This window comes from Passer montanus, unplaced genomic scaffold, assembly GCF_014805655.1.
Source record: "Passer montanus isolate IOZ18808 unplaced genomic scaffold, ASM1480565v1 scaffold98, whole genome shotgun sequence".
NCBI lineage: Eukaryota > Metazoa > Chordata > Aves > Passeriformes > Passeridae > Passer > Passer montanus.
In genome coordinates, this window is record NW_024375256.1 from 133,879 (window position 1) to 159,138 (window position 25,260).

The 25,260-nt window shown below is 41.6% G+C and overlaps 1 protein-coding gene and 1 non-coding gene across 6 annotated transcripts in view; both read right to left on the reverse strand.

Annotated features, from left to right (window-relative positions):
• Window positions 1–869: 869 nt before the first annotated feature.
• AP1G1 (adaptor related protein complex 1 subunit gamma 1) overlaps window positions 870–25,260 on the reverse strand; it is a 39,420-nt gene continuing 15,029 nt past the window's right edge. Inside the window, exons 4-25 of one of the 5 annotated variants that reach the window (XR_005626250.1) lie at window positions 23,196–23,337; window positions 21,892–21,988; window positions 20,971–21,047; window positions 19,854–19,862; window positions 18,685–18,780; window positions 18,149–18,229; window positions 17,806–17,904; window positions 17,338–17,393; window positions 16,450–16,563; window positions 13,292–13,432; window positions 12,939–12,993; window positions 11,798–11,920; window positions 11,398–11,487; window positions 10,776–10,903; window positions 10,100–10,204; window positions 9,467–9,608; window positions 8,788–8,914; window positions 8,259–8,354; window positions 7,864–8,024; window positions 6,773–6,871; window positions 3,963–4,746; window positions 870–2,385 (exon numbers count right to left, since the gene is read on the reverse strand). Coding sequence is in view for 3 of the 5 variants with exons in the window: in XM_039696476.1 (XP_039552410.1) it covers window positions 4,645–4,746; window positions 6,773–6,871; window positions 7,864–8,024; window positions 8,259–8,354; window positions 8,788–8,914; window positions 9,467–9,608; window positions 10,100–10,204; window positions 10,776–10,903; window positions 11,398–11,487; window positions 11,798–11,920; window positions 12,939–12,993; window positions 13,292–13,432; window positions 16,450–16,563; window positions 17,338–17,393; window positions 17,806–17,904; window positions 18,149–18,229; window positions 18,685–18,780; window positions 19,854–19,862; window positions 20,971–21,047; window positions 21,892–21,988; window positions 23,196–23,337 (2,140 nt within the window). In the remaining 2 variants the exon portion in view is untranslated. Of the gene's footprint in view, window positions 4,747–6,772; window positions 6,872–7,863; window positions 8,025–8,258; window positions 8,355–8,787; window positions 8,915–9,466; window positions 9,609–10,099; window positions 10,205–10,775; window positions 10,904–11,397; window positions 11,488–11,797; window positions 11,921–12,938; window positions 12,994–13,291; window positions 13,433–16,449; window positions 16,564–17,337; window positions 17,394–17,805; window positions 17,905–18,148; window positions 18,230–18,684; window positions 18,781–19,853; window positions 19,863–20,970; window positions 21,048–21,891; window positions 21,989–23,195; window positions 23,338–25,260 lie in introns of all 5 variants that reach the window. The other 4 variants (XR_005626249.1, XM_039696476.1, XM_039696478.1 and 1 more) reach the window with 4 other exon arrangements.
• On the reverse strand, window positions 14,988–15,074 carry LOC120496287. Its single transcript, XR_005626269.1, has one exon. It is a non-coding gene; the product is annotated as a small nucleolar RNA SNORD71 (small nucleolar RNA).

Sequence of the window (25,260 nt, forward strand, 5' to 3'; positions counted from 1 at the left end):
CCCCGGGCCGCTGCGGGCCCCGAGCCCCGGGCCCCGGGCCTGCCTGTGTCCGTGCCTTCCACCAGCGAGAGCTGCCGAGTGCGAGCCGCTCGCCAGCCGGGCGGGGAAAGGGCAAACCTGACGTGAAGGCTGCAAACGCACCTGCCACCGCCCGCCCTCCGCACAGCCCCAGCGTCTGTCACAGCAGCGCCCCGCAGCTGGAGGCACGCTGCTCAGCAGCCGAACAGCACCGGGCTCCTGCTGCCTTGCAGGCCCAGCACCTAAGCTCTGCCAGTCTTAACTAGTGGCTGCTACTAATAATGTCAGTAACTACTAGTGACGTAATCATCATCATGACACAGTTTGCAGGAATTTGAGTATGTTTTAGGGCAGCCACTGCTTCTGCCTGAACAGGATCAAGAACATTTTAAAAAAGCTACCTTTCCCACAGTGAAATTACGCATTTGAAAAGACACGAAAGGTCCTCTAGGGAAATGTGACTGTGACGAGAAAACACAAAGCAGGCACACGTGGGAACAGAGATATGGTGACAATCCTTGTCCCAGTATGACATGGAGTATGAAAGGGGTCTTTCACTGAGCTCCTGGAGCAGGCTCCAAACACATTCCTTGTGTTCAGATCCCAGCACACCTTTCTAGCATCTGGACAAGCACTGCTGCTGGTAACTAACATGCTCTCTCTCAGGATGGTATTCCACAGGAAGTGCTCAAGTGTTTTCCAAACTGTCCACTCATCTTGCTCTCCAAAATTTCCTGTAAAGTTTTTTCAAAACATGGCCTTACTATTTTGCATCATCTGAAGTTGCAATGACCAAACATTAAGAATCAAAACATTCTATCCCACTGCATTGGTAGAAAGAAACAAGGCAATTTTAAATCATTGAATATTGACTCATTTTATTAGTCACTTCATAATTTGTTTCAACCAAAAGACAATACACACAGCAGAAGTCTAATGCATCCCATGTAAATGTTTACATCTGTTAAGCTCCTCACTCACCTATTACTCAGCATTTACCTACATTTTTCACATCTGAAAAATAGGTCTCCAGAATTTTGAGTGCCAACAGGTGCCCTGCCTCAAATGGCATGTTTTTCACTTTAAATTTGGTGGGTTTGTGGGTTTGTTGGGGATTGGCATTTTAGTAGCTTTTTGTTTGCTGTTTTTTCTCTATGCTGTCTAAGAGGTGGGATGGGGCTCTATGTAAAATTTAAATTACAACATCACGAAAGAAAAAGGAATATACAGGAGTAGAGTGAAAGTTAAAAGGGAAGCAGTCCAGCGGCTCCTTCCCTCGCAGCCTCCAAGTACAAAATGAACACATAAAAGTGCACCAGCGTCAGTGCTGCTGCAGCTCACAGCTAGTACCAGCCTTAGCAAGGCACTGGTACCTTTCCCAGCTGCTTCACTATCTTCTGAATTATAGATCCAAGGTACTGTAAAGACAGTCCCCTCACTGCTATTGCTTCAGTAAGTTGTTCAAGGCCTTATTTTGTGCCATCAAGACCTGGACAAAGTCAACTTTTAGGACCTTTCCATGCCTCCTCCCCCTTCAGGCTCATTATGGCCACTATTGTTTCTGTCATTTTTTGACTCAAAATACATTCACTTGGAAAAACAGACATCCAGTGTCTCCCAGTTCCAAAGCCTCCCATACAGATACTAGTAAGATTAGCCATGAAGTCCATATCTTGCTGCCTTTACATCCCCCTTACACTGAAGCAAGGAAAACGTTGACCAGACCTGTTGCATTCAACCGGCGGGAAGAGGACTCAGCGTATGCTTGGAGTGCCTCAGACGGGCAAGTGCTCTCCAGAGGAAAACCACAGCAGCAGCACAGAGCTCAAAATGCACAGGGGGGTCAAGGAGCAAGCAGCATTATCTGGTGTTGCAGATAGGGGAAGATGTGAAGCCTGGCCTTCCTTCTTGTGTAATGTCAGCATCCATCCCTTAGTGAGGAGGGGAGAGCTCCAAGGACAACTGGAATGTTTGGCTGCTACAAAGGAGTACTTCATAGCCAAGGGATGGCTTCCTGCAAAATGTATTTTGGGTACACACATTGCCTCCTCCAGCTCGACTCAAATACAGGACGAAATGCCCATTTCCCCACAGACACAGTGCAAGCGTGGCTGAAGCAGCCAAGAACACAGAAAGAATTCACCCCACAAGCTTACCAGAGACAGACAGCTGCTCTAGGGGACAGAAAACAAGCATGACAAGAGGGACAAAATACACTGTTCCCAACTCTGCTGCAACAAACTGGCCAGGCGAGAGACCATTTTCTTCTTCCTTCCCATCTAATTTCCTGTACCAGTGCTCTTTCCCAGCAAAACCAAAGGGAGAGCGAGGCATGCTGGCTTTCAGTACGAGTGATCATGTACAACTCTGTGAAGAGAATGGTAGAGCTTATGAGGAGTTCAAGAATCAAGACAAGACTTCCCATTAGCTTTTTATCTGGGATGCTCTCAGAGCTCACTGGGGTATGGATTTAACATGCTCAGTTTTCAACATTCAGTTTGAGATAGTGGGGCAATGAATAACCACAACTACAGTGAAAACGATTAAGCTAAATGCTCAGCACCAGAAAGGGACCCTGATTCAGCCCTTTCCTGCAAAACTGCCTGTTTCATAATGCTTTCAGCTAAGCATAGGATATATCTCTCCACTGATAGCCAAGGGATGACCCTACCACAACCCAAAATTAATTTTAAGGAAATCATACATTGTTCTTCTAGATTTTATAACCCTAAACTGATGCCAGTACCAAAAAAAAAAAGTTCTTTGCTAATCCAAAGGCCCAAACCAGTTCAATAAGTAAGGTAGTAAAAGTACCCTTCAAGAGAAGATAAATTTACTCCACTACACATGGACCACCACCTAAATTAGTGTCAGTCCTACGTTATATTGCTTAATGAAGTCAGGACCAGACCAGACTGAACAACCCTCAGTGGCCTCCTGCTCCTAATTCAAGGGCAGAACAAGTCTTCAGTTTTCCCTAAGTAAACTGTGGATCACTGTTGCAATATTTTTGGCAAGTTCTGGAGCCCAGTGTTAGCACTTCTGTGGACACAAGAAGCTATGTCTAAACTTGTGCTCAGAGCATTCAAGGATTTGGAAAGCCCTAGAACAGAACCGAAGCAGAAGTGCCCAACCTTCAGCTTACCAGCACACTCAAAAATGAAGACCTAAGAGATATCGTAAGACACATTCTAAAGAGCACTGAACAACTGGAGTTTGTCACTTGTCTCTTACGTATCACCTCCTAGAGACTGCCCAGAACTGCACCACCTCCCAGGAGTTCCTGCAGGGACATCCCTGAACAGAGCTTTCTGTGAGCTCAGAGGGGTACCAACCAGACCTTGCATCTTTGAATCCAAATACTCAAACAAAGGCTTGTGTTCAAAACACAGTTTAGTTACTTTCAGTCTGCATGTGAACTGGCACATTAATTCTGAAAGGGGAGCAAGGATCAACTGAGTAAAAAAATGGGAAAAGATCTCTTTAAACTGCATGGTCTTTATTTCAGTGCCAATATTACAGATACAACACAAATATCCCAGTCAGAAGTAACTCAAATGGAACCCAGGGGGTCTACAACAGGCTCTGGAAATAAAATTGGGGAGAAGTTCTGGAATAACCAGGAAGAGCAACTTTGCAGCATAGTCTCTCATGAGTCTCCCAGCAGGAGCAAAGCCCTTGCCCAAAAACCGATTTACAAAACTGAATGTGTCTTTTCTACCCATAAACCACAACTAACAGGTTGAAAGACTTTGAAACCATATGTGTTAGAAAAACAGCTGCTCCTTTTATCTCTACATCTCTCATAACTCACTTCGCTGTCTGGGGAAGCTACAGAAGACTCTGAATCTGCATGGCTGTGCCTACTGATGGAAGGAAAGAAAATTCAGGTGTAAGGGCTTCATTTCCAAGTACAGCACTGAAGCAATTTTACCAACTCTTACCAGCACCTCTTCTCCTGCACTGTGTTCCAGGTTTGCAGATGAACTCCAAAGGCCTCACTTGCTCTTGGTATGCAGCACATAACTAAGAAGTGCGTGTATACAATAATGCACTGAGTAGGTCATAAGAAGCCTCCAGCCCCTTAAGACCTAGGGGATACAAGAAGAAAGACGAAGGGCAGCCTGGCATTCCCCAAGACCCCATCTGAGTCCCAGATGAAAATGCCTGAAGGAATCCGGCTAGAAATGAATGACAACACACCTTACCCACCCCAGGGAAAAAAAGACAGCAGAAAGAAGGAGCAACTGCTCACTTGCTGCAGAGAGAAGAAAGTTTCCCTGCTAGAAATTCCAGACTTCTCTTCCAACCAGGCTATGTTCCTTTTTGAGGGGGAAGGAGGGTGGGGAAGGGGAGAAGGGAATGTTGTTTCTGGCTGTGAATGCATGTGTGAGGGAGTGCACAGTAGCCTCCACAAGCCACCAGCCTCATCAGCAGAGGAGAGGAGATTAATCTTAACAGATATGCTTCAGAGTCAGCAATCACTTCAGGAAAATTCCTCCTCATCAGCAGGTCTCTTTCGTTCCCCATGCCCATGGTGCAGTTTGGGGGATTGCCAAGGATCACAACCTTCTTCCCAGAGTTCTTTTGATTGGGTGGGATGAGAATAAGAATAGTGCCAGAGCCTCATTGCCAAGACTGAGGGGGGAAGTTGTTGACTTCTGCTAGATCCTGCATTGCTGAGCCCTTGTGATTATATGTCAACTTGATCCGCATACGTAGTTGTTGCTGCAAGAGAAAAGGGGGAAACAAATAAATACAAAACAAATTCAGGTCTTCATTAAAGGTCAGAGACTCCTACCTCATCCAGTTCCCCTCCCCTACCCCACGAATACTCAACACAGATTTTTCCTGACCACAAGACCTTGCTGGGAGTATGTGCGGGGTGAGCTATGACACTGCAGATAAATGCTCCATCTAGTGGGACATTCATTGGTCACTGTAGTTCTCAGATCAGGTATGAGCTCTTAGAAAAGATACAGCACAGCTTCTACCCATGTTTGTGTCTGCACTGGTCCTGCTCTTGCAAGCACTGAAGTCCTTAAATACAAAATTAACCCCCTTCAAATTCCAGTTAACAACAGAAGAAAGCAGGTGGCAGATCTATACTCTGCTGCACTGCACTTGGCCCTGCAGGGAGAGATGGGCCATCCATTCAATGCAGCAGTCTGGCAACTTCAAGTACTGCACAGCTCAACAGCACCGTGAAGGAAATAGCCTACGAAAGACTCGAAACAGAATCTCCAAGAACATTCCCTTCTGATGGAACTAAACAATGTAATAGCTCAGAGATCGCTTTACACTGTCATTTGGCCGTCACCTAGATACTAGATGGCCCTTAAAAACAGCTAGAGTACAGCATGCTCCAGTCAGGTTCCCTATTTTCTCTCTTTCAAAAAATCCAAAAATAAAAAGCCAAAAGTTGACCATTTCTGTCTCTTTTCTCCATATAAGAAAAGGGATAGCAGAGGGTAAAAAAGGAAGACAATGACTGCTTCAACGAGGCTCAGGATAAAGAAATTATGCTGTATGACTAATAGATCAACATCATCACTGTCACTTCTTGGTTTATTTGTAGTTTCGGAAAACTAGCCATTAGTTTCAATCCAGCATGATGGCTTTATTTTGCACCCCTGTACTCTGAAGTGTTCCTAGGAGTTGTGGCATTCCTACAAGAAAGCATGCCACTACCCTAGGTGTGTTACACCTTGCAGGTCCCATTCTGGCACATTACAGGAAAACACCTAAATCCTCCAAAGTTCAGAAAATAACTTTCAAGGTGATCTTTGAAAGGTGCTCTACAGCATCACAGAGAAACTGATATCAGATGTATAATTAGTCTTGTGGCTTAATATAGGCAGAGGTGAGAAGATTACATGGAAATAAAGGGAGATGCATGGAAACCACAAAAACTATGCACTAGAAGACTGACATTCAGTAAAACTTGGGCTGAAATTTGTGATTTTTTTTCTAATTTTTACATCAATCTAGCAGAAATACTTTACATCTAGAGCAGTACATCAGTTTTAACCTATCAAAAGCTCCCGATGTTTTAAGTTCCTAGAGTCATTTAGGATCATAAGGCTGTTTCAAAGGAAGAAGTATGATCTCTCTTTTTTTTTTCTTTCTAATGCTATCTGAGCACTTGCAAACCCTCTTAAGGAGGAATTGAGGGGGAGGGAGGGATGTGGGCCACAAGTCTGTTGTGTCCCAGTCTTGAAGCCTGTCTCTGAAGGCTGTAAAACAAATGGAATTACAATTACATCACACCTAAAGATTCTTTCCATCAACTATTTAAAACTACACTCATCACATTAAAAAAAAATGAGACCACTTAACAGACAATTTTAAGAATATGGATCAAGCTGCTTTTTTGTGAACAAATGCTGAATATCTTTATGTGTCAAGATGCTTGCCTTCCAAACATCACTTTTACAACCCACAGAAACACTAGGTTAAGCTCTTCTGGCCATCTGAAAACTTAACAACCACTGCAATGCAAGCTGTGAATGACTTCAAGGTAGCAAAGCTATTAAACTATTTCAGCAGTATAATCAAATTGAAGACCAAACCTGTGTCCAGAACCTCCTGTGCTATTCATGACTTTTTCCTAGCGCTAACCAAAGTGACTGCCATGAAAACATATCATTCACTACCACCACTCCCTACCTCTCATCAGATATGTACCCCTGACTCGCATCAAATTAATGATTACAAGACAGTATCTTCAACAATTTTTCTTGAAATCACTCACCTTCTGTGGATTCAGGACTTTAATGACCTGTGTGATGGTCCCAGAATTAAATGCAGGGATGACACTGCTGCTGGGAGACAGAAGCTGCAGCTGGAATGTCTGAAAACAGGGCAAAAAGAAAAAAAAAGTGTAATCAAGTAAGAAGTGACTTGTTTGCACTGAAAGAAAGCAAGGAAAATTAAAAGTTCAGTTTCTGGCTCTGAATAATCAGTTCTTGCATTCCCTATCTTGCTGTTCTCTACAAACAAGACATTCACTGGCCCACCAGCTTTCTATGCAAGTAGGATTCAGGTAACACAAATAATAGAAGATGAGGGCTTACTGCAATGTGCCAAGATCAGCAGCAACACTTGCTTCCATGTGTTGCACTCAGAGAAACAGTCAGCACACCTCTAACTTAAGGAGGACTGTGCTTTCTCTGATTCCTTCCCATAGTAGGTGTAAAACCTACCTGAATCCAAGTTAGAGCAATACTAGTTCCTAGAAGTGAACATACTTTTCCAAATTTGGAGAGCATTCCAGTCACATGCTGCTTCAATAGTTTGCTCTTCTACAAACTAGGCAGTATCTGTCACTCGCATTTTGTCCTGCAGCTGAGTGCAAGGGGAAACCATTCACTTCCTTAAATGAGGAATGCCATTAATCACCATATTGTGACTAATTTAAATTTTTATAAGCAACTAATAGCTTCAAAATATTTTTCCTTTCATGTATTCATAGCTCCAAAAAACACAGTATATTTCTTAGAAATTAAGAATAAAGGGTATGATTAGTGTCTCCAAAATACTGATTTTCACCTATATGTTTTGTTTTTTTTGACTGAGGTTTAGCCATTTTTCTAGAAAGTGGTGATTTTAAAACAAAATTTTGTCTAAGCAGAAGTGGTCCAATTTGACTGGAATCTGTGTTTTATTGCATTTACAACATGTACTTTCAGACTGGAAAGAAGTGACCTAAATGTGCACTAAGAGAAACTTGGAATAGTTCTCAGCCTTGTTTACCTTACAAGTTTCTATCTGTGTGAAAGCAACAATTAGGAAATGTTTGCAACTGGCCCTTCAACTTCTCACTGTAGCTCTAAGTGGCTCTACCTTTGGTACTGCAGCTTGGAAAACAAAATCTGTCATATCCAGCTCTGTGCTGTTGGAGGCCTGTATCGTGATTACAGTGACACTAGGGTTGGTGTTCGACCTCTCAAAGGTGAAGTCAATCTTCAGCCCATTCTTGTTGTATGCAGTAATGGAGGGTATTCCTGTAGGAAACAAAAAAGCAGCAGACCTACAGAATCTGGAGATCATTCTCAACATCACAGTATGCACTTACTTTATCCCAGACTCCTCTGAAAATTAAACACATCCCCTTGTGCTCCAGTATCTAAGGCACGCTTTCAAATTGCCTCCCTTTTATTTTTTTTCTACTATTCCTTGTTTCCTCTTCTAGGTAGGTGTTGGGGCACTTCAGGCAAAGGATTTACAATGTCCCTAACCTGCAGCAATATCATTGAAGAGAGGCTGACATGTAAGTCCATCGAGCAGGAACGGAGGCTGTGCTATCTGGGGTGCAGGGGCAGATACTGGAGAACCTACAAGAAATGTTGAAGGATTAATACTTTGCTGTCAGGAAATGAAGAGTAATTACTCCTTTGCCAAAGACTGACTGCTGCATTTTGTATTTCTTTACATGAAACTCTATAAATCACCTGTGTTGTTATCCTCCCCTTCTTTGCTTTCAAGAACTAGCAAGTATTCAAATGGAATTAATTCCTCACATCCCACAGTCCTCTCTGGAAAGTCTCACAGCATTCCCAGACTCAGGTGTGAAAATGCTCAAGTCTCACCAGCTAATCATGCAGAATCAACCTGCGACTTCATTCCCTGACTCCCACCTGTATGCTAGTATGGATCTTGGTAAGAGTAAGTGTAAAAACTAGGACTTAAAAGACAATGAGAAGTAGCCCACCCTCATCCCAGCCCAGGGATGAGAATGTAGACTTCTAAGAAATGCAGCCTGCTCACCTGTTAGGTTGAGGTCTCCCAGGAGGTCAAGCAGCTCCCCACCAGCAGTGGCTGGCTTGCTTGTAGGTGCAGTGGGAATTACAGGTGTTATATCACTTCCCCCCAACAAGTCCAATAAATCATTTGCCTAATGAGAGAGTGGATGTAATACTTACATATATTCAACGTTCTGCTACTTTTCCTTGCAAATGCAGCGTGTTCTATTTGTTCTCAAACTGAAGACCACCAGAGCTGATGGCCAGTTAGAGGGGTTCTTAGCTTCACTGTGATCCCATGCCCCACAAGAAATCTAGTTTCCATGCTTGAGGGACTGAAGAGATAGGGAAGGACTGGGTTCATGCGCACTATGTTTGGGGAATCACAAAATATTCTCAGTCGGAAGCAACCCACAAGAATCACTGAGTCGAACTCTAAAGTGAATGGCCCATAAGGGGATGAAATACACAACCCTGGCATTATTAGCACCACAACCGAGACAATCCCACCCTGCACCTGACCTGTCCCACACACCTGTTCTGGACATTAGAGCCATCAGAGCAGAGCAGTGATACAATCATCACCAGTCAGAAACAGCAAAGAAGCAGAGAGGGCGAGGGAGATGGTGTCAGCTTGCTGTTGGCACAGACTGGAACGTGGTCTGACAGGCAGTGGAAATTTATCCTGGGTCAGTTTCTGTTACCTGGTTAGCAGGCTGCAATCCAGAAGGTGGAGGTTTGGTTTCCAGTACTGCTGTCTCTGTCTCTCCATTGGTCTGTACAATCTCAGCAGGGCCATTTGTGGTGACTTTCTCCATTACTGGCATTCTCTCAAGCAGTGCTGGCCTGAAAGAAGCTGACATAGTTACACTGTGCCATCTTCCTGGATCCCAATCCAAATACTTAAGACATTCAAGAGTCGATATATACGGGAGAACCTGCCTTTTCCCTTGAGCTCCAACACAGGGGAACTGCAAGACTGCATGACAGTTTGAGGTAGTCAGAAGCAATCCCTGGCATTCTGTGCCAGTGCAAATACACTAGTTGATAGCTAAAAGACAAACAAGTCCTCCTGTCTCCTGCTTTCCCCCAGCACCTGACAAGCTCAGGCTCGAAGCAGGACAAATGCTTTGGCAGAGACAATCTCTGATCATAGAACAATAACACAGGATACATTAAGTCCTTAAAACACTCGCTAACCCTGTAGAAGGGGAGAGATTCTAGTTCCTCTGTAACCTTAACAAAAATCACCAAAGTTCTCACAGCATACTGTCATCCACAGGAGATCAGAGCAGATAATGATCCTTTTCAAACACCAAATCTCTATCAGTACTTACCTCATGTGATCATATTTCTTGAAAAGTGCATTATATTCCACAGCTCTCTGCTGTAGCTCCACATCAATGCTGCTGCCATAGATGGAAACCACCTTCTTAATGCGACTGTTGGGGGCAAGGGAAAACAAACACACCGTGAAATTAGCAGCAATAAGCAAGGAATTAGCATGTGTCATCCTGAAGATGCTACTGAGTTCCTGTTCAACGGGAGTCCACATAACTCATGTAAAACAGCAGTATCCATGTAATATCCATATATGAACTGTCCCTTCACAAAAGCATCAGCAGGTGATTAATACACCACCTTAGGGTACAGCATAAAAAAGCTCAACTACCAACACTGAGAAGTATCCAACAGGAAACAAGGCTATTTTTTCTCTCCATCATCCAAATAAAGAACCAGAAAGAACAGTCCACTGAAACTAAGGAGTTTTCAAGAAACAGCAACATGGATTAAGTCCCCACGCAGCAGAGGGCATCCCTAGAGAAAACAGTACCCACAGCAGATATCTTTCACCCAGTGAGCAAAGGAGGACTGTAAAAGCCAACAACTAACATGATGACTCCTGTAAATCACAGAAGCAGAACATGTTCAAGGAATACTCCTACTGAAGACAACTGACGTCAGTATATTTGCAACAAAGTCTTGTGCAGTATACCACCAACGGGAACTCACTTGACAGTGCAGGTGAACCTTGTGGAAAGCTTCATGATGGCAGTGAGAGCATAGCCTCGTGTCACAGATGCAGACATATTAGATATCAGGACACTTTCTAAAATATCAAGAACTTCATCCTCTGTTACCTGAAAAGATACAGTGAGGTTAGAGTAAGACAGAGAGGAGCTTACAGCAAGCCTTCCAGACCACAATGTAAAAACCTGTCTCTTGCCTAATGGCCACGTCACACTCCTCCGCAACTCTGAGCCTGTAACATTATGTTCAGTGTGAGAGACATGCATGCAGGTGGAGATCTTATGGTATGAGTTTTAAAATATAGTTCCTGTTTCACACATTAAAGAGTGGGTTTATCACTGAAATACATTAAGACCCTAGCAGATTGCTTCCGAATCAGTTGGCACTGAAACCCCACCATTCTGCCAGTTGTAGCAACACTCCACATATCCAGTATTTACACAGTCCATGCCTGCAGCAGGTGAAGGAGATTCCTGTCCAGGGTCCACTATCATCATGGACATCAGTGCTAGGGAACTGCTGAAAGCACTCCCTACACCTAACCAGCATCAAGTGGGTCCAGCCTCAGCCAGGTGTCCAGTTACAGTTGTTTCCTGAGATATACCTGTATTGGTTCCTCCTCTTCACACTGACCAGACACCAGAAGATCTCCATACTCTCCTATGCACCAGGAGGCAACTTGTACCAGGGGTTGCTGTAGGAAAAAAACCAGAGAAGTCTAAGAGATAAATGGCTGCTTGCATAATAAATTAAATTATCCACATTTCCAGGAGCAAGCTTAGCCTTCCACAGCAGAAGAAAGAGGAATATTTGATTTGATCAAGAATTCCACAAGAGAATTGGAGAAACTAAAAAGAACATGAACTTATAGAAGACATGTCTGCTCAGCAGTCTCTCCCTTGGAGCCAGACAATGTGATGTTGGCTTTCCCTGAGATGCTCAGTAAACATGCATAATTATTGCAGTAAAACAAAGAAACTGAAGCCAGCCGCATTTGGTTTTACCTGGGAGTAATCTCCAAGGATGGCTTTGTAGAGTCTCTGCACAGTGTAGGCATGCATCTCCACACTATTAGTTATTAACTGGATCAGATTGGGAACAGCATCATCACGAACATAACTTCCTGCCTGCAAGAACAATTGTTAGGTTTTACTATAGACCTTCTTAAGTGACACTCAGCAGCTGTGATACCCTTCACAAAACTACCTGATGCATCTGGAAATAAAAACCAACCCTTTCATCCATGTGCACTTTATGGTTGACTTTGAGCAACCTCAGGGCAGCAGAAGTACAGGACAGCACATTTATCAACAAATAAAACTATACTCAGAGAAATCCACACTACAGATACCCTGAAACTGCAAGAGGACAGAGTGCAGAAATTAACACAACCTTATGAATGGTTTATCTAGCAGACAAGAAAAGGCAATTATTTTACTGGAGAAAGTAAAATCTGAGAGCAATTCTCACAGCCAACCTTCCAACAGAAATTCTCACTTCAGAAGACGAATCTACTTCTCTCTGTTACAAGGTGACAAAAGAGCATCCCAGCCAGACTTACTTTTTGCTGAACTTCACAAATTTGAACAGTTATACTGATAAATCTCTTCCTACTCCTCTGCCTCACAGAACACACTGCCTACCACAGTTAACAAGATCTCTTCCCTCAGTTGCCAAAGCATTGCTCCAGTTCCACCTCAGCTGTGATGTTTATAGAAAAATTCAAGTACATAAAGTGTAATAATTAAACCCAAAGAAGGTGAACCAGAAGGTTGTTGACACTGTTTCATTAACAGGCTACATTCACTCTCCTCTGAAAGGGCTGTATATTGGAATGAGACAGCACAAGAGGTGTCCTTAGATGCTAGTGTGATTACTGCAGTAGAAACACTGCTACACAGTTACTCTCGCGTGTTTCTGAAATAGTACAGTTCTTCTAAAAAATTACTCAGTGATCCAAAAAATTACTCAGTGATTACTCAGTCAGAAATATGTAAACTCAGTAAACGTGACTATCACAAGTACACTTCCTCTATGCATTTTAGTATTTATCTGCTAGCCTTTAGAATCATCTCCAACTTCCAACTTCCTCCAGAATTAAGAAAATTTTCTGTAGTCGCACACAAGAGAGGCAATTTCACTTACCGTTGTTAAGACTCTCATAATTGTGTCTATGTGCCAGCGCTTGGAAGGAGCATATCTGACAAAATTAAGAAAACAAATTAGAGCAGTATGTGCCAGTCTTCAACACCAGCAAAAAACCCAGCATCATCAGAACCGCCCCCCCTTTCAGATACTTCCCGGCCCACTGCTTCATGAGGAAGAACATCAATACTGAGGGAGGGCTACAACTGACAAACCGCACGAAAATTAGTGAACAGAAAAGAAATGAATCAACACATTCTCTCTTGGGACCAAGCAGGGAGAGAAACAACACACAAGGTGTTCACAACCCTGAGGATGTACCAAAAATTATGAGCAAGTAAACAAAGCCATACTTTTCAGCTGCAAGAAATATTCCAGATGCACAGTCTGCCTTGAACTCTGGTTCACAAGAATCTAGGAAATACAGTAACTCCTTCATCATTCCACGGACATTGTTCCCATTAACAAGAGCGAAACTCAGTTCCATCGCACGCCTAGGGCAAGAGACAAAACCAATTGAGTAACTTCACCTAGTGAAGGAGGTAAAAAAACCTGAAATCTAGCTACAAAAATGCATTTAACTTTTAATTAAGTAGAGATCAATACTTACTAATCCTGTGAGAACAGCCCTCCACATTTAATGCGCAGTATTTTTTTGTTTATAGGCAGACAAACATCCACACTCCAAAACATTAAGGGCGAGTGGGGCTACTGGATGCTCTAGAAACATCTATCCATATGTTAGAGATAGCTTAAGGCTAGCAATATCCTTCAGCAGCCAGAGTCCAACATTAAAATCTGACTGTCCAAGTGCAATTGAATACTGGTCATTTCTGACATGCAACTGTAACAATTAAAGCATGCCACAGCATATTTTCTCCACCTTCAGGGATCCAGAACAGACCTATTTCCAATTCCATATATTAGATATTCAAATGCAGTCAAGATTTAAAATATTAACTGAGAAGCTTGACTGTATCCAGTTGAATAAACTGGATACAGTAAAGCTTCTTGTACTGTAGTATAAGATTTCTAGAACCCAAATTTACCCTGGTATTGTTCATTCCTCCTCACCACAGATGTGCTGACACCACAAGCAGTCAGAGTACTAGCTCCTTGCTCTTCCTTTTTGTGCTCATTGAGAGCTCAGATGCTAGTCCCAGGCCCTTCTACTTGAAGCTTCTGTAGTTGACTTTAACACAGGTCTCTCATTCTTCTGCCATTTTTTTGAATGAAGACTACTAACTTCAGATGTGATTGATTTCTGAACAACTTTGAAACAGCTGTATTCAAATGCATTAAAACAGGCTTGCTAAATAACCCTGAGTGAATTTTAATATGGCATTGGGCACACACTATTTGTTCTCAAGAATCTGAGAACATCTAGACAGCACTACTTCTCTAAATTTTCCTAGTTATTATTGTAATAAGGATTTTTACAGAATGGTGAATTGTAAATGTGTTACTTTGCTTTTTACCCAGCTAGTACCTAGGGACTGAAAAAATATGGAGATATTCAGAATTAGGCTGGAAATACCAAACTAAATTGCTACCTTTTAACATTTAAATCTGTGTTTAACTGATGACCTGTACCATTATTAGAACTGTTTCCATCCTTCCAACTAGCTCCCAACTCCCTTACACCTGTCCCTACTGGGTTACAACTTTTCCATGCTTACGTTTAAAATTTCAGTCACTTTATAGCAGATATATCAATACTGCAGTGGTGCAGGAATACAATGTTCTCTTCATACCAGGCATTTATCTCAGTACATAATTGCTTACCTTCAGTCATATTACATGTTTCATTTCTGTCACAAACTCTTAAGCATGTAGTTTAATCAAATCAAGCAGAAAAAAAAAAACTTTAATTAAATGGCAAAGCCATTCTGAATCACACTACATGGACCAAATATGAACTGCACCAGTTACAAGATGATGAGCAGAGGCCATGCTTCAGATAACAAAAAGCAAGTCCCTCAAGTCCTTGAAACCTGCTGCCTGGGGACTCTGACATATATTCATTTAATATAATGCTTCATTGAAGACAGTGCATTGTCAGCAGCACGAGTGTCAGCATGGCAACATTGTGCTCTGCTGATGGATCACTCAAAGGCTTCATCCTCCAACAGCACTCAGACATGAAGCTCAGTTGTTTGTAGCATACCTGTGTTTTCCTAGCAGGTGCCAATAAAATGTTTTTGTTGCCTTTTACCCATAATCTAGATAAGGCTCTGCTGTTTCACAGTTGAGCCCCATGCTGGCTCTGACACCACACAGAAATGGCAGCCTGACTTGCTGAGCATTTAAGACACAAATTTGTGGTTTGGGATAGATTGCAACTGTAAAAAGAGATTACATGATACCCAGTACACATAGCAGTTCAAAGTAAGTTTCAGAAGCAAGACAAATACAATTTCTTTCCTGTTTTACACACAGTCTGAGAAGAGCTGTTAAAAAATCTACAGCTGATTCAAAGATGGGCATAAGTTTGAAGAATGAGTGTATCGAATCAGTTTGAGCAGATGGAAGAGGTTGAACAATTCTGAAGGTATATTCACATGATGAGTGCTCTGTGGAATTCTGGCCTGGAGCAGAGAGATTCTATGAAGTACAACAGGAAAAATGCTGCTGTCCCCAACACTGCATGCTGTATACTGCACTGAGCCCAGACCTTTCTTTGCAACCCAGTTACAGAAAGAATAATGAAGAGGAGGAGAGTTCTGAAATAAAGAACAAGGGAATCAAGAGGCTGAAAGACTCAGTTTAGAAGAGCAGCCTTACACATACGCTGGGCAAACTGAGACCAAACAGTTCAAGAATTTCCATGAGTGACAGAAACAGGAGGGAGTCACTACCGTGAGTAAAAGGAACATAACTGAAGTAATGAAAACTGGAAGAAATTAAGACAAAGTACAAGACAAAAAGTATTTCTCTGGTGAGAAGTAAGGTTGCAAACTTTCCCAATGCCTAGAGAAGCAGCAACACACCACTATTTAAATGACAAATTAACACTAAGAATGATAAAAGGATTTGGTTTGTTAACTGATTGCTCAAACAATTTGTGAAGTCTGAGTTCTACTACTCCATAATACATCTAAGAATACATTATTTGGATGGCTTAACACTGCTCCAAGACAACATGGTACTGACTCTTCATCTGGGAAAGAAAAGCAACGTGGAGCACATCAGAGTAGCTTTGATCATAATCATAGTGCACAGAGGCATTCCATCTTGCTGAGAGCACACAAATCTAATCTCCACGGATACTGTATTGTGGAAAAATTCAGGTAAACAATTTCTTTTTTCCCCATGAAATTTAACAGCAGCTTTCCAAAGAAGTTGGAAGTACATCTTCATTATCATGTTTGAATTATAGAACCGTATTATACCTTCACAGTAGTCTCATTTACAGTTCCCTGGGATTATTGTCATTTTCCCCTATGCTCTGCTCATTTTCCACAGACTGTCAACCTCAAGAGTCTATTTCACTGATAATCTGATTGATTACCTTTTAATGGAGACATCCAGATCCTTCAGGCAGTCCACAATGGTACTTCGGTGCCGCTGTACTGCATTATGGTCTGTCTGCACAGTTTTCAACAATGACGTCAAAGCTACATATCTGCAAACAGAACATAAGGTCATCAGCAGCTGACAGTAGCCATTTAATTTCTATACACAGACACTGTCCCTTTGCCCTAAACCTAGTCTTATCTTGCAACAGAATAGGATTCTCTTGCACTTAGTAATGAATGGAAATCCTGTAGGGGACTCCCTGACCTACCTTCACAGGTGAGCTACCACACTAAATTGTAACATGCCTAACAACACTGCTGTCTAGACAAGCAAGCACCTCTGCAGATCTTACATTCAAACTAGCATCAGTAAAAATTCCACGGCTAGAGTCTGAAACCCATATCATGATTTGCTATCCAACTGCTTGGAGATGGTATTCAATCCTAACAGTTTCAGCAATTCCACATCCTGATTAATAGTGACCAGAGCAGAACTAAACTCCTTTGTTGCCACCAGCACACAACCAGAAAAATCAGTCTTTGCCTAATTTATCAGATCTCCAATGCCAACTCTGATAAGATTAGCATCACAAACCACTTGGGACAAGACAGGAAAAAATGTGGACCTGATTAAGAAATCACATGTTGAGAAATAGATCATACACTCCAACTTATCAACTAAGAAGGGCAGGGCCACAAGTAAGATTTGCACACAGAAAAGAACACACCAAGAAAGAAGCAAGCTCAACAGCCACACTAACCCCAAGAGCAGTGATCCCAACAGGGTCTCCTGGAAAGTTTTACTTCAGCGTCATCTTTGTGTAATTGTTTCTCACACATTTTAAATTGGGTGTTGTCAAAACACACTTTGTACAACTTACCTAATATTTTTGTCGTTGTTTAATAAGAAACGGCCTAGGATGTTAATGGCTAAGACCTGCAGAAAGAGTTAGGGAAGGTCAATGATCTAAAAGGGCTGCTGGTTATCTTCATCATTTCATGGTGACTTCAAAGGCAACACATCAAAACTAGCATTGCGGTTCTTAGCCAAAAAGAGCTCTAGAAGCTGCCTAAGCAGAGGAAATGCTAAGGGATGCATTGCAGGCTCTCACTCGCACTCAGGACACGCGCTCTGCAGGAAATTTTGCCTTTTAATTTTTGTTATTTTAAAAAAACCCAAACACTTTCTCTCCCCCAAAACAAACACCCTTTCTGCAAAGGTTACAAACTTATCTAGAGACAGATGCAGAGCTGTGTTATGGTGAAACAATCTTGCTTCATGTCCTCCACACAAATTACTCTAATACAATTCTAGGAAAAAAACAAAGGCCATAGCAAAGGCAACTTACTCTCAGGCCACTCTCAGATTTTATATCCATAATAGTCAGCACAGTTTCATAGAGAATGGCATTTCCCACATTTTTACTTGTTTCTGTATTAGTGGCAACCTGGAGAGAGGAAACAAAATAACTTCAATGCATTCAAAGCAGATCCCCTTTGTGCTCTTCTGCAGAACAGGCAGCAAAAATAACCAACCCCTACAAAACAGCACCACACTTGTGAACATGCATCTCTTTCAACAAAATTTCACTTAGCATGGCAAGCAGCTGTATCCTCATTAGTGCTGCAGAACCTAAATTATTAAGAAACTAAGAGAAAGTTTAAACCAATCATCAACCTTGCAGACCTTACCTGTGCAAGTATATCATTCATTGCTTCACTAGAATCATCATCATTTCTCCCTAAAATTCTTAGTAACCGCAGGATTCGTACCTATTTTATAAAACAAAGCAAAGAAAAGCTTGGATAGCATTGTTTGATATGGGGTCATAGTGGCAAAAAAGCAAAAGAAGCTGCTGATTTCCACTCTTAAGCAAAATGCTTATGCCAGCTATGAACTTTATCAACAAAAACAGGCTTCTGCTGTGCTTATTTTCTTCCCACTAGCCAGAAGTCTTCAGTGTCCCCTCTCCACCAGGCACAGCCTTCCAAAAATCAGTAAGTGCTGCTTCTCTCTTTTGTCACATAACATGACAACACTACAACTGCTGGTTAAACTAAGGCAGGTGTCATTCACTAGGGCAGATGAACAGCATTTGCACAACCAGCTCAAAGGAAGACCAAAAAAGCCTTAAAATCAACACAGGTAACCACCTTGTCACACACTTAAGGCTCAAAACACAGTCCTAGAATTAAAGCTATCAGTCACTGTTTGCATCAGTCCTTACCTGCAAAAAGGGGTCACTGATCCCAGACACGTCATGCTCTGGTGAATATCCAGACATGATAAGGTTCTTCAGAATACGAACTAATTGGGGAACAAGCTGTGAAGAAGAGAGTTGTCCTGTTAGGGTACTGCTGTTTCCCTGATCCCAGCTTTGAAGCACTGGTCCAAGAACAAATCTTGTATTTGAAAGCAAGTCAGTCTCTGGATTCTTCTGCAAAATTCAACCTGCACACCTAGAGCTGATGCTGTATGAATACCTACAGCCTGGCTAAGACACAACTAGAAACAGTGAAGCTGGGACCAGAGCACCATATTGTGTCTTCAAAGTAGTAAATCTACATTTGTGGTATACTGTATGAAGAAAACCAGCCTAGTTTCCCTGTCATCTCCTTTTGCTCCTACCTTTGCTCTTCAGGAACTACAAACTCCTCTGAAAACATGCATTCCAAAAAACAAAAACTTAACCCTGAACTTCCTGTATCTGCCTTAAAGAGGGAACAGAAGGGTGCTGCAACATCTTCCCTCCAAACATAGCAGCACACAAGCGGAGCATTCCTGGAATCCTTATTCATGTTTGCTTTGCCTTCCAACATGCATGAATTATCAGGACTGAGGACAGAACAAAGGAAACATTACAGCCATGGAGACTGGTTGAGGGCCAACCCCCCCACCCCTCCCCGCATCTTCTGGAATACAAATTACACCCATGAAGATTATCAGCACTGCAGTTGGACTGGGTAGCTCTTTGCAGCACAGAAAGCCTTTACAGCCTCTTACAGACAGTTACCTATCTGTCCTGCTCCTTTCTGGGAATCACTCAAAGTTGCCCCATGATTCAGACAAAACACAAAGCCCAGTTTGTGGTAAGAAGAAAGCCCAGGGCTACAACTTGTACAGGCACAAAAAAAAAATCTATAAAGTATTCCTCAAATGAAGGAAGGCTTGAGGAAAGCAGGCTGATGTTTGCAGAAGGCCACAACTGAGATTCAGGGCTGCCATGGATGTGGAAGTTTAGTGACAAGATCAGCACACAAAGAGATTAGACAAGAACAGATTATCTAAGCATGTGGCATCAATCACAGCTCTGTCATTCAGAGGTACTGCCTCACAAGGGACAAATATCTACAGATTCAAGGCAAGCATGCATCATCTAGAAAAATTAACTCTTACCTTTTCATTCTAACTCAGCAGGATTCCAAACAGACAAAAGGGACAAAACAGACGAAGCAAGCATTAGGGATAGGTCAATGTTATACCATTCACAGCATAACAACTACAAGAAATAGCTAGCAAGAATGCCCCTAGTAACAAAATTTTCTGCACTCAGCTCTTCTCTCTTTTCACAACTATCATATTAACCAAGCAATTAGTAGCAGGGATGGTACCTGCAAAATAAACCTCATCTGACTTCTTTTCCTGCTTTGAAATTTACAATCAAGGCAAGGGAAAATACAAGCCAAAATGCTAAAATGCACCAAAGAATGTACAGTTTTAAATCTCTAATGATATAGACGAGTCAAGGAAGAAAGTAAATGGGCATGCAAATAAACAACACCTTTAAGACTTTTCAAAGGAGCAAATGGCTTGCTCTGTTCTACCAGCTTTGTTCAATTTCTCCTTCTTTGATCAAGAATTTAAAATGACAATCAAGGCAATTTTCAGATGCTCTTCTATCAGTAGTCTTTCACATGGCAATAATACAGCAAATTACAGCAAACAACATAAGGAAGTCAGGAGGGTGATGGGAAGCAAACATTCCTAACTAGAGGAAGAAGAGTGACATTGCTTCTCAAACCCTTAAATTAAAACGGAAAATTGTGTAGTGTACTATACATCAGTCATGAGGTATCTATACAACTGGAATTTAGACTGGTGTTTTTGAACTGAGTGCATATAACTGTGTAGCTGTGGTTAAAGCACTCAGGTGTTGGTATAAGCTTCAGTTTTTCATCTTACTCTCTATGTTTACTTCATTTGTGATTTCAGTGTGACCATGCAATTAGATAGAAAGACTGAGGAAAAACCTAAGGGACCATCAAACCCAACTTTAAATCTAACTCTAGGATGAGTTTTATACTGCACAATCTTAAGACTGACTGTTTGTAACTTAACCACTTACTGAAGGGGATTAGGCCTAGATACACATGAAATTCCCACACTTAATGATTAAAAAATAAATAAATTATCAAACAGACAGTATCATTAAATTATTCACCAAAACAATTGTAAGGATTTTACTAGAAGGCCATTATTATTAATTTTTGCAATACTACGAGTTCACACTTACCTTTCTGAAGTGTGCAAGCATATCTGGGCTTCTCTCACACATCTCTGTGAGGAGGACAACTGATGTGTGAAGAACACCTAAAGGTGAGGGAGGGGGAAAAGAATAATGTATCTCCATTTAGCATCATTCCACTGGCTCCAGACATTTGATAAACATCACAAGAAAACAACAGAAAATAATTTAAAAACATTTTTGAATTCAACATATCATATCTAGTACTACAGATATTTGTGCTTGCAGCTGTGTCCAAGGGAAAGGCACATAACAATGTGCTCCTGTCTTAAAGCTGCAATTAAAGGCCAAGGCAGGAGATAAATTGGATTTGGTCTGCAGAAACTCGCATACTAAAGATACAGTAATAGTCATAGTTGAATTACTGACCTCTAAGGTCTCTTCTAAGTCCAACCATTCTATGATTCTACACAAACGTAAGACTCCAGAAGGACAGCATGTGTTAATTGCATTGTGGGTGTCAAGTTCCTCACACTTCCTGATTTTCTCTTCTGATTTGGGTTGCCTAGCTGACCTTATGTCACCTTCCTCAGGAGGCCTCAGAACTCCATTTAAAGAAACACTACACAAAAATAATACCACCAAACGTAAGAAGCCATTTCCCTAGAGTCACTTTAGGCAGTGTCCAGGATAAAAATCAAACTTTCCTATTTCACCCACTCTGAAGTGTATCAAAACACAATGAAAGAGTTCCTTTTGTCACCTATGCCATCTTAAAGTCCTGTTGATTAGCAGAGTCATACACATCTCTTCCTTCTAAATGACATTTGCATTCACTGTGTAGAAATGGAAAGAAACAAATCATACAAATACACCTCTGAAGTTCCCTTCAAACAAAAGGCTTAGGTAGCAAATGCACTATCCTCTAGAGAATGGCCTAGCCTTGCTAAGTACAGTCTCAGCTATTACCATGGTTCTTCTCGTTCAGCAGGTTTTTGGTGGCTGGCAGGAACATCTCCATAAGTTCAGGCACCTTTCTGATGACATGAACAGCGCACAGTGCTGCCTGGATAGGAAAAACACTTGTTAGTACACACTGCAATGACAACAATACCTGTTTTGGGAATATCTAGCACAGTGGGCACTATAACAATCTTCATGATAAACAAAGGCCTGGGACATTTTTCCATCTCTCTATTGCAAGTGTCACTCAACAGCATTCCAAAAGAGAGTTCGATAAAGGGAGAGCACTGAACTACAAACTAATACTCCCCCTAGCAATGGTTCATTTTTACATTATTCACAAAACAAGTGCTATTATCTGCAAAGCAGCTCTGCTTTAACAGGGCTACTTCAGCCTGTCTTCTTCTTTCTGGGAAGGAGATAATGCATTGGAAACAAATAATTAAACTCACTGTAAATTTATGGCTTATTTACTTTTCCTCCTTCCCCAAAAAACAACTTCCTCCTGCAGGTGATGGGTGCTATGAGAAATAAAACTACATATCCAGGGGCTTTTAACAAAACACGTGTCTATTTCTTCCAGGATGGAGAAGCAACAGGAGACACTATTCCTTGCAATTGCCTGAAAATCAAGTGCCTCTTTCCAGAACACAGCAAGACCTCTTAGCATTGCTTTCTCTCCAAACTCTCTCTAGATCCAGCACTAGACAAAGAAGTAACAATGCATCTCTTGCTATATCTTACTGCTTCACACTCTCGCCAAGACTTATCAATAAATAAACCTAAAAGAATAGGGGTAATCATACTTTGCTGATGCTATGGCACATTTGCTGCAGGAATGAGACAATTTATAAGTGTTTGTCCATTTCAAAACCTTAACCCTTCTAGTTCTCATACTACTGTTACCATCATCAACAGAAGACATCAAATAGGTTCATATCTTCTGATACCAGCCTGCACTGTTAATAACCAGAGTCTTCTCTTATCTGAGAAGATAAATCAAACTGGTGACCAGAATTTTGAGACTGAGTCCACGAGGGGGCAAATGTTCACATTACCACCAATAACATTATGGGAGAGAGTACAAAAACAGAAGCAACTGTCTTGCCAATTGGAGGCTTATCTTCTAGAGGCTTACATACATTCCTGCTATTAACATTCAGGGAGTTTTGAGCTCCATCTTGCACACTGGGAAAATATTCACTCAGTGTGATCTCAGATAGTCATCTAATGTTCCAGATATTAGCAAGGTGTTCAATCAATCTTGCCTTTTAATCCATAACAAAGTATTCAAAAGTTTCCTGAAGTACCTTCTTCCTAAGATAGGAATTGGAAGTTTTGAGAAGCTTTTCCACCTCTCCTGCAAGGTCTCTGCACATTTCTGAGGAACCCATGCAGCCAAGAGTACAAAGTGCCAGCCCCTGCACATATTGCGTGCTGTGATTAAGGTCACTGTAAACAAGAACAAAAAAGTCAATCAGCATGCACACACAGAAATTGAATACACAAAAAAGGGCATCTACAGCTAGAGTCATCTATCCAGCAACACATGGCCCAAAAGAATTTTCTGGAATCACAGCTCTGTGGGAGCACGACTTGGGAGCAATGGAAGCTTTGAGTGCATGTACCACAGGGTTTGCATCTAATTATACTCAGAATCCTCAATTAAAAAGATAAAATACTTGGTATAACTATCAGGTTGATCTGTCAGGGTATCCGGGGATTGAGCTGAGAAGAGGGAAGACTATACAGAATTCCATTTCAAATGGTTTTAGCTTTGGAACTTGCATGCAAAGTACAGACCAGCAGTGACACTGTGGGCTGTCCCAGTTTAAAGATGTTCTACAACAGGCTTCCCAGTTTAAAGATGTTCTACAACAGGCTTCAGCTTCTGCATTTACAAACCACACAGTATAGACAAACCTGAAAAAGTATTCTCTGTCCTGACTAAAAACCACAAACCCCACCACTCACACACCTTGAAAATAATTCATACAAGAATTCTGTTTAGCAATTTTTCCTATTCATATACCTAAGGAAGTTGTGAAGTGGTCACTAAAAAGCTAAACTACCTAACAGGAGATGCTATTCATAAGGCTAGCTACAATGTCACACTAAGCACAAGACAACATAGCTTCTACATGGCAATCCCAACAGCCTTGAAAATCAAATTCTACACCACTTTTCCTCTGTGTTTGGTACTAAGGTTGACACAGCACCCAGGATCCAATGCTGAAGACAGTAAAAAATACAGCTCCTGGTTTGGGAGGCAAGGGGAGCTGGGGACTGCAAGATGGAAGAGCTGGGGAAAGAAGTGGTTCTGAACCCAACACACAAGAGTTGTGGAATGGAAAGACAGCATCCTGGTTGTAATATGAAGCAGTTATGGCAACATGCAGATGAAGGAACAGGTAGCACATGCTACTAAATCAGTTGTTTTTTTGTTTCCTTCCTTTAACAATTTTTTGGCAGCTATATAAAGCTGTATCACAAGTACATGCTTCAAGAGATTGCTTTCCTTCTCATCTCAAAAATCTGGGTCTTGCTATGAAACAGTGAAAAACAGTGCCATAAATAAATCCCTTAATGTCTAGATAAAAGCAAGACACAATGGCAGATACAGAAGCTGAAGGAGAAAGCAATATACAACCCAGGAGATGGTGGGAAGCTGTCCACCATTTTTGCTCAGCTTCCATCTGACCCATTGCCAGTTCAAACTCATTACACACTTACCAAATTCACTGTAGCATAAACAATGAAAAGAGCTGTTAACCTGCAGCCTGGTTCTAATGGAAGCACTTCACAGGTACAGCATTGCAATGAAAGATCTTTAGACAAAAATCTTGTCTTCTGGGCACTACGTTCAAAGTTAGCAGGTCTTCAGGCCCACAGTTTTGTCAAGTTTCTTTTAAAGCACTTTGAGGCTACAGTCTAATTGAAGATCAATACTTTACGTGCTAATATCTGAGAGACTTATGTGCTAATAGTATATAATAATAAAAACAGGTACACCACACACAATCTTGGGGTAGGTCAACCAGAACCCAGCTGTTCCATACCTGCTCCAATCTATCTTGAAAAGAAAACACACTCATCGTCACCCACTAAACTATGATGTAAAAAAGTCCCACTTTAACATTGCTTTGCTGAGAGAAGTATTAAAAAAATAGTAATTCCCATACCCCCTTGTCTGATTTCAGCAAAATGACAGCACATCCCAAGCTGCTGCCTTGCTTGTCAGCAGAAGCAAACACACACAGGACGTGTGTTGCTTGCTAAATATGCCTCTTCAAAACCAATGTAATTTTATTCTGTTCCCACTACAGAAGCTAGAAAGGATGGCCCAATACAGAGCACTACTACAACAGTCTTATT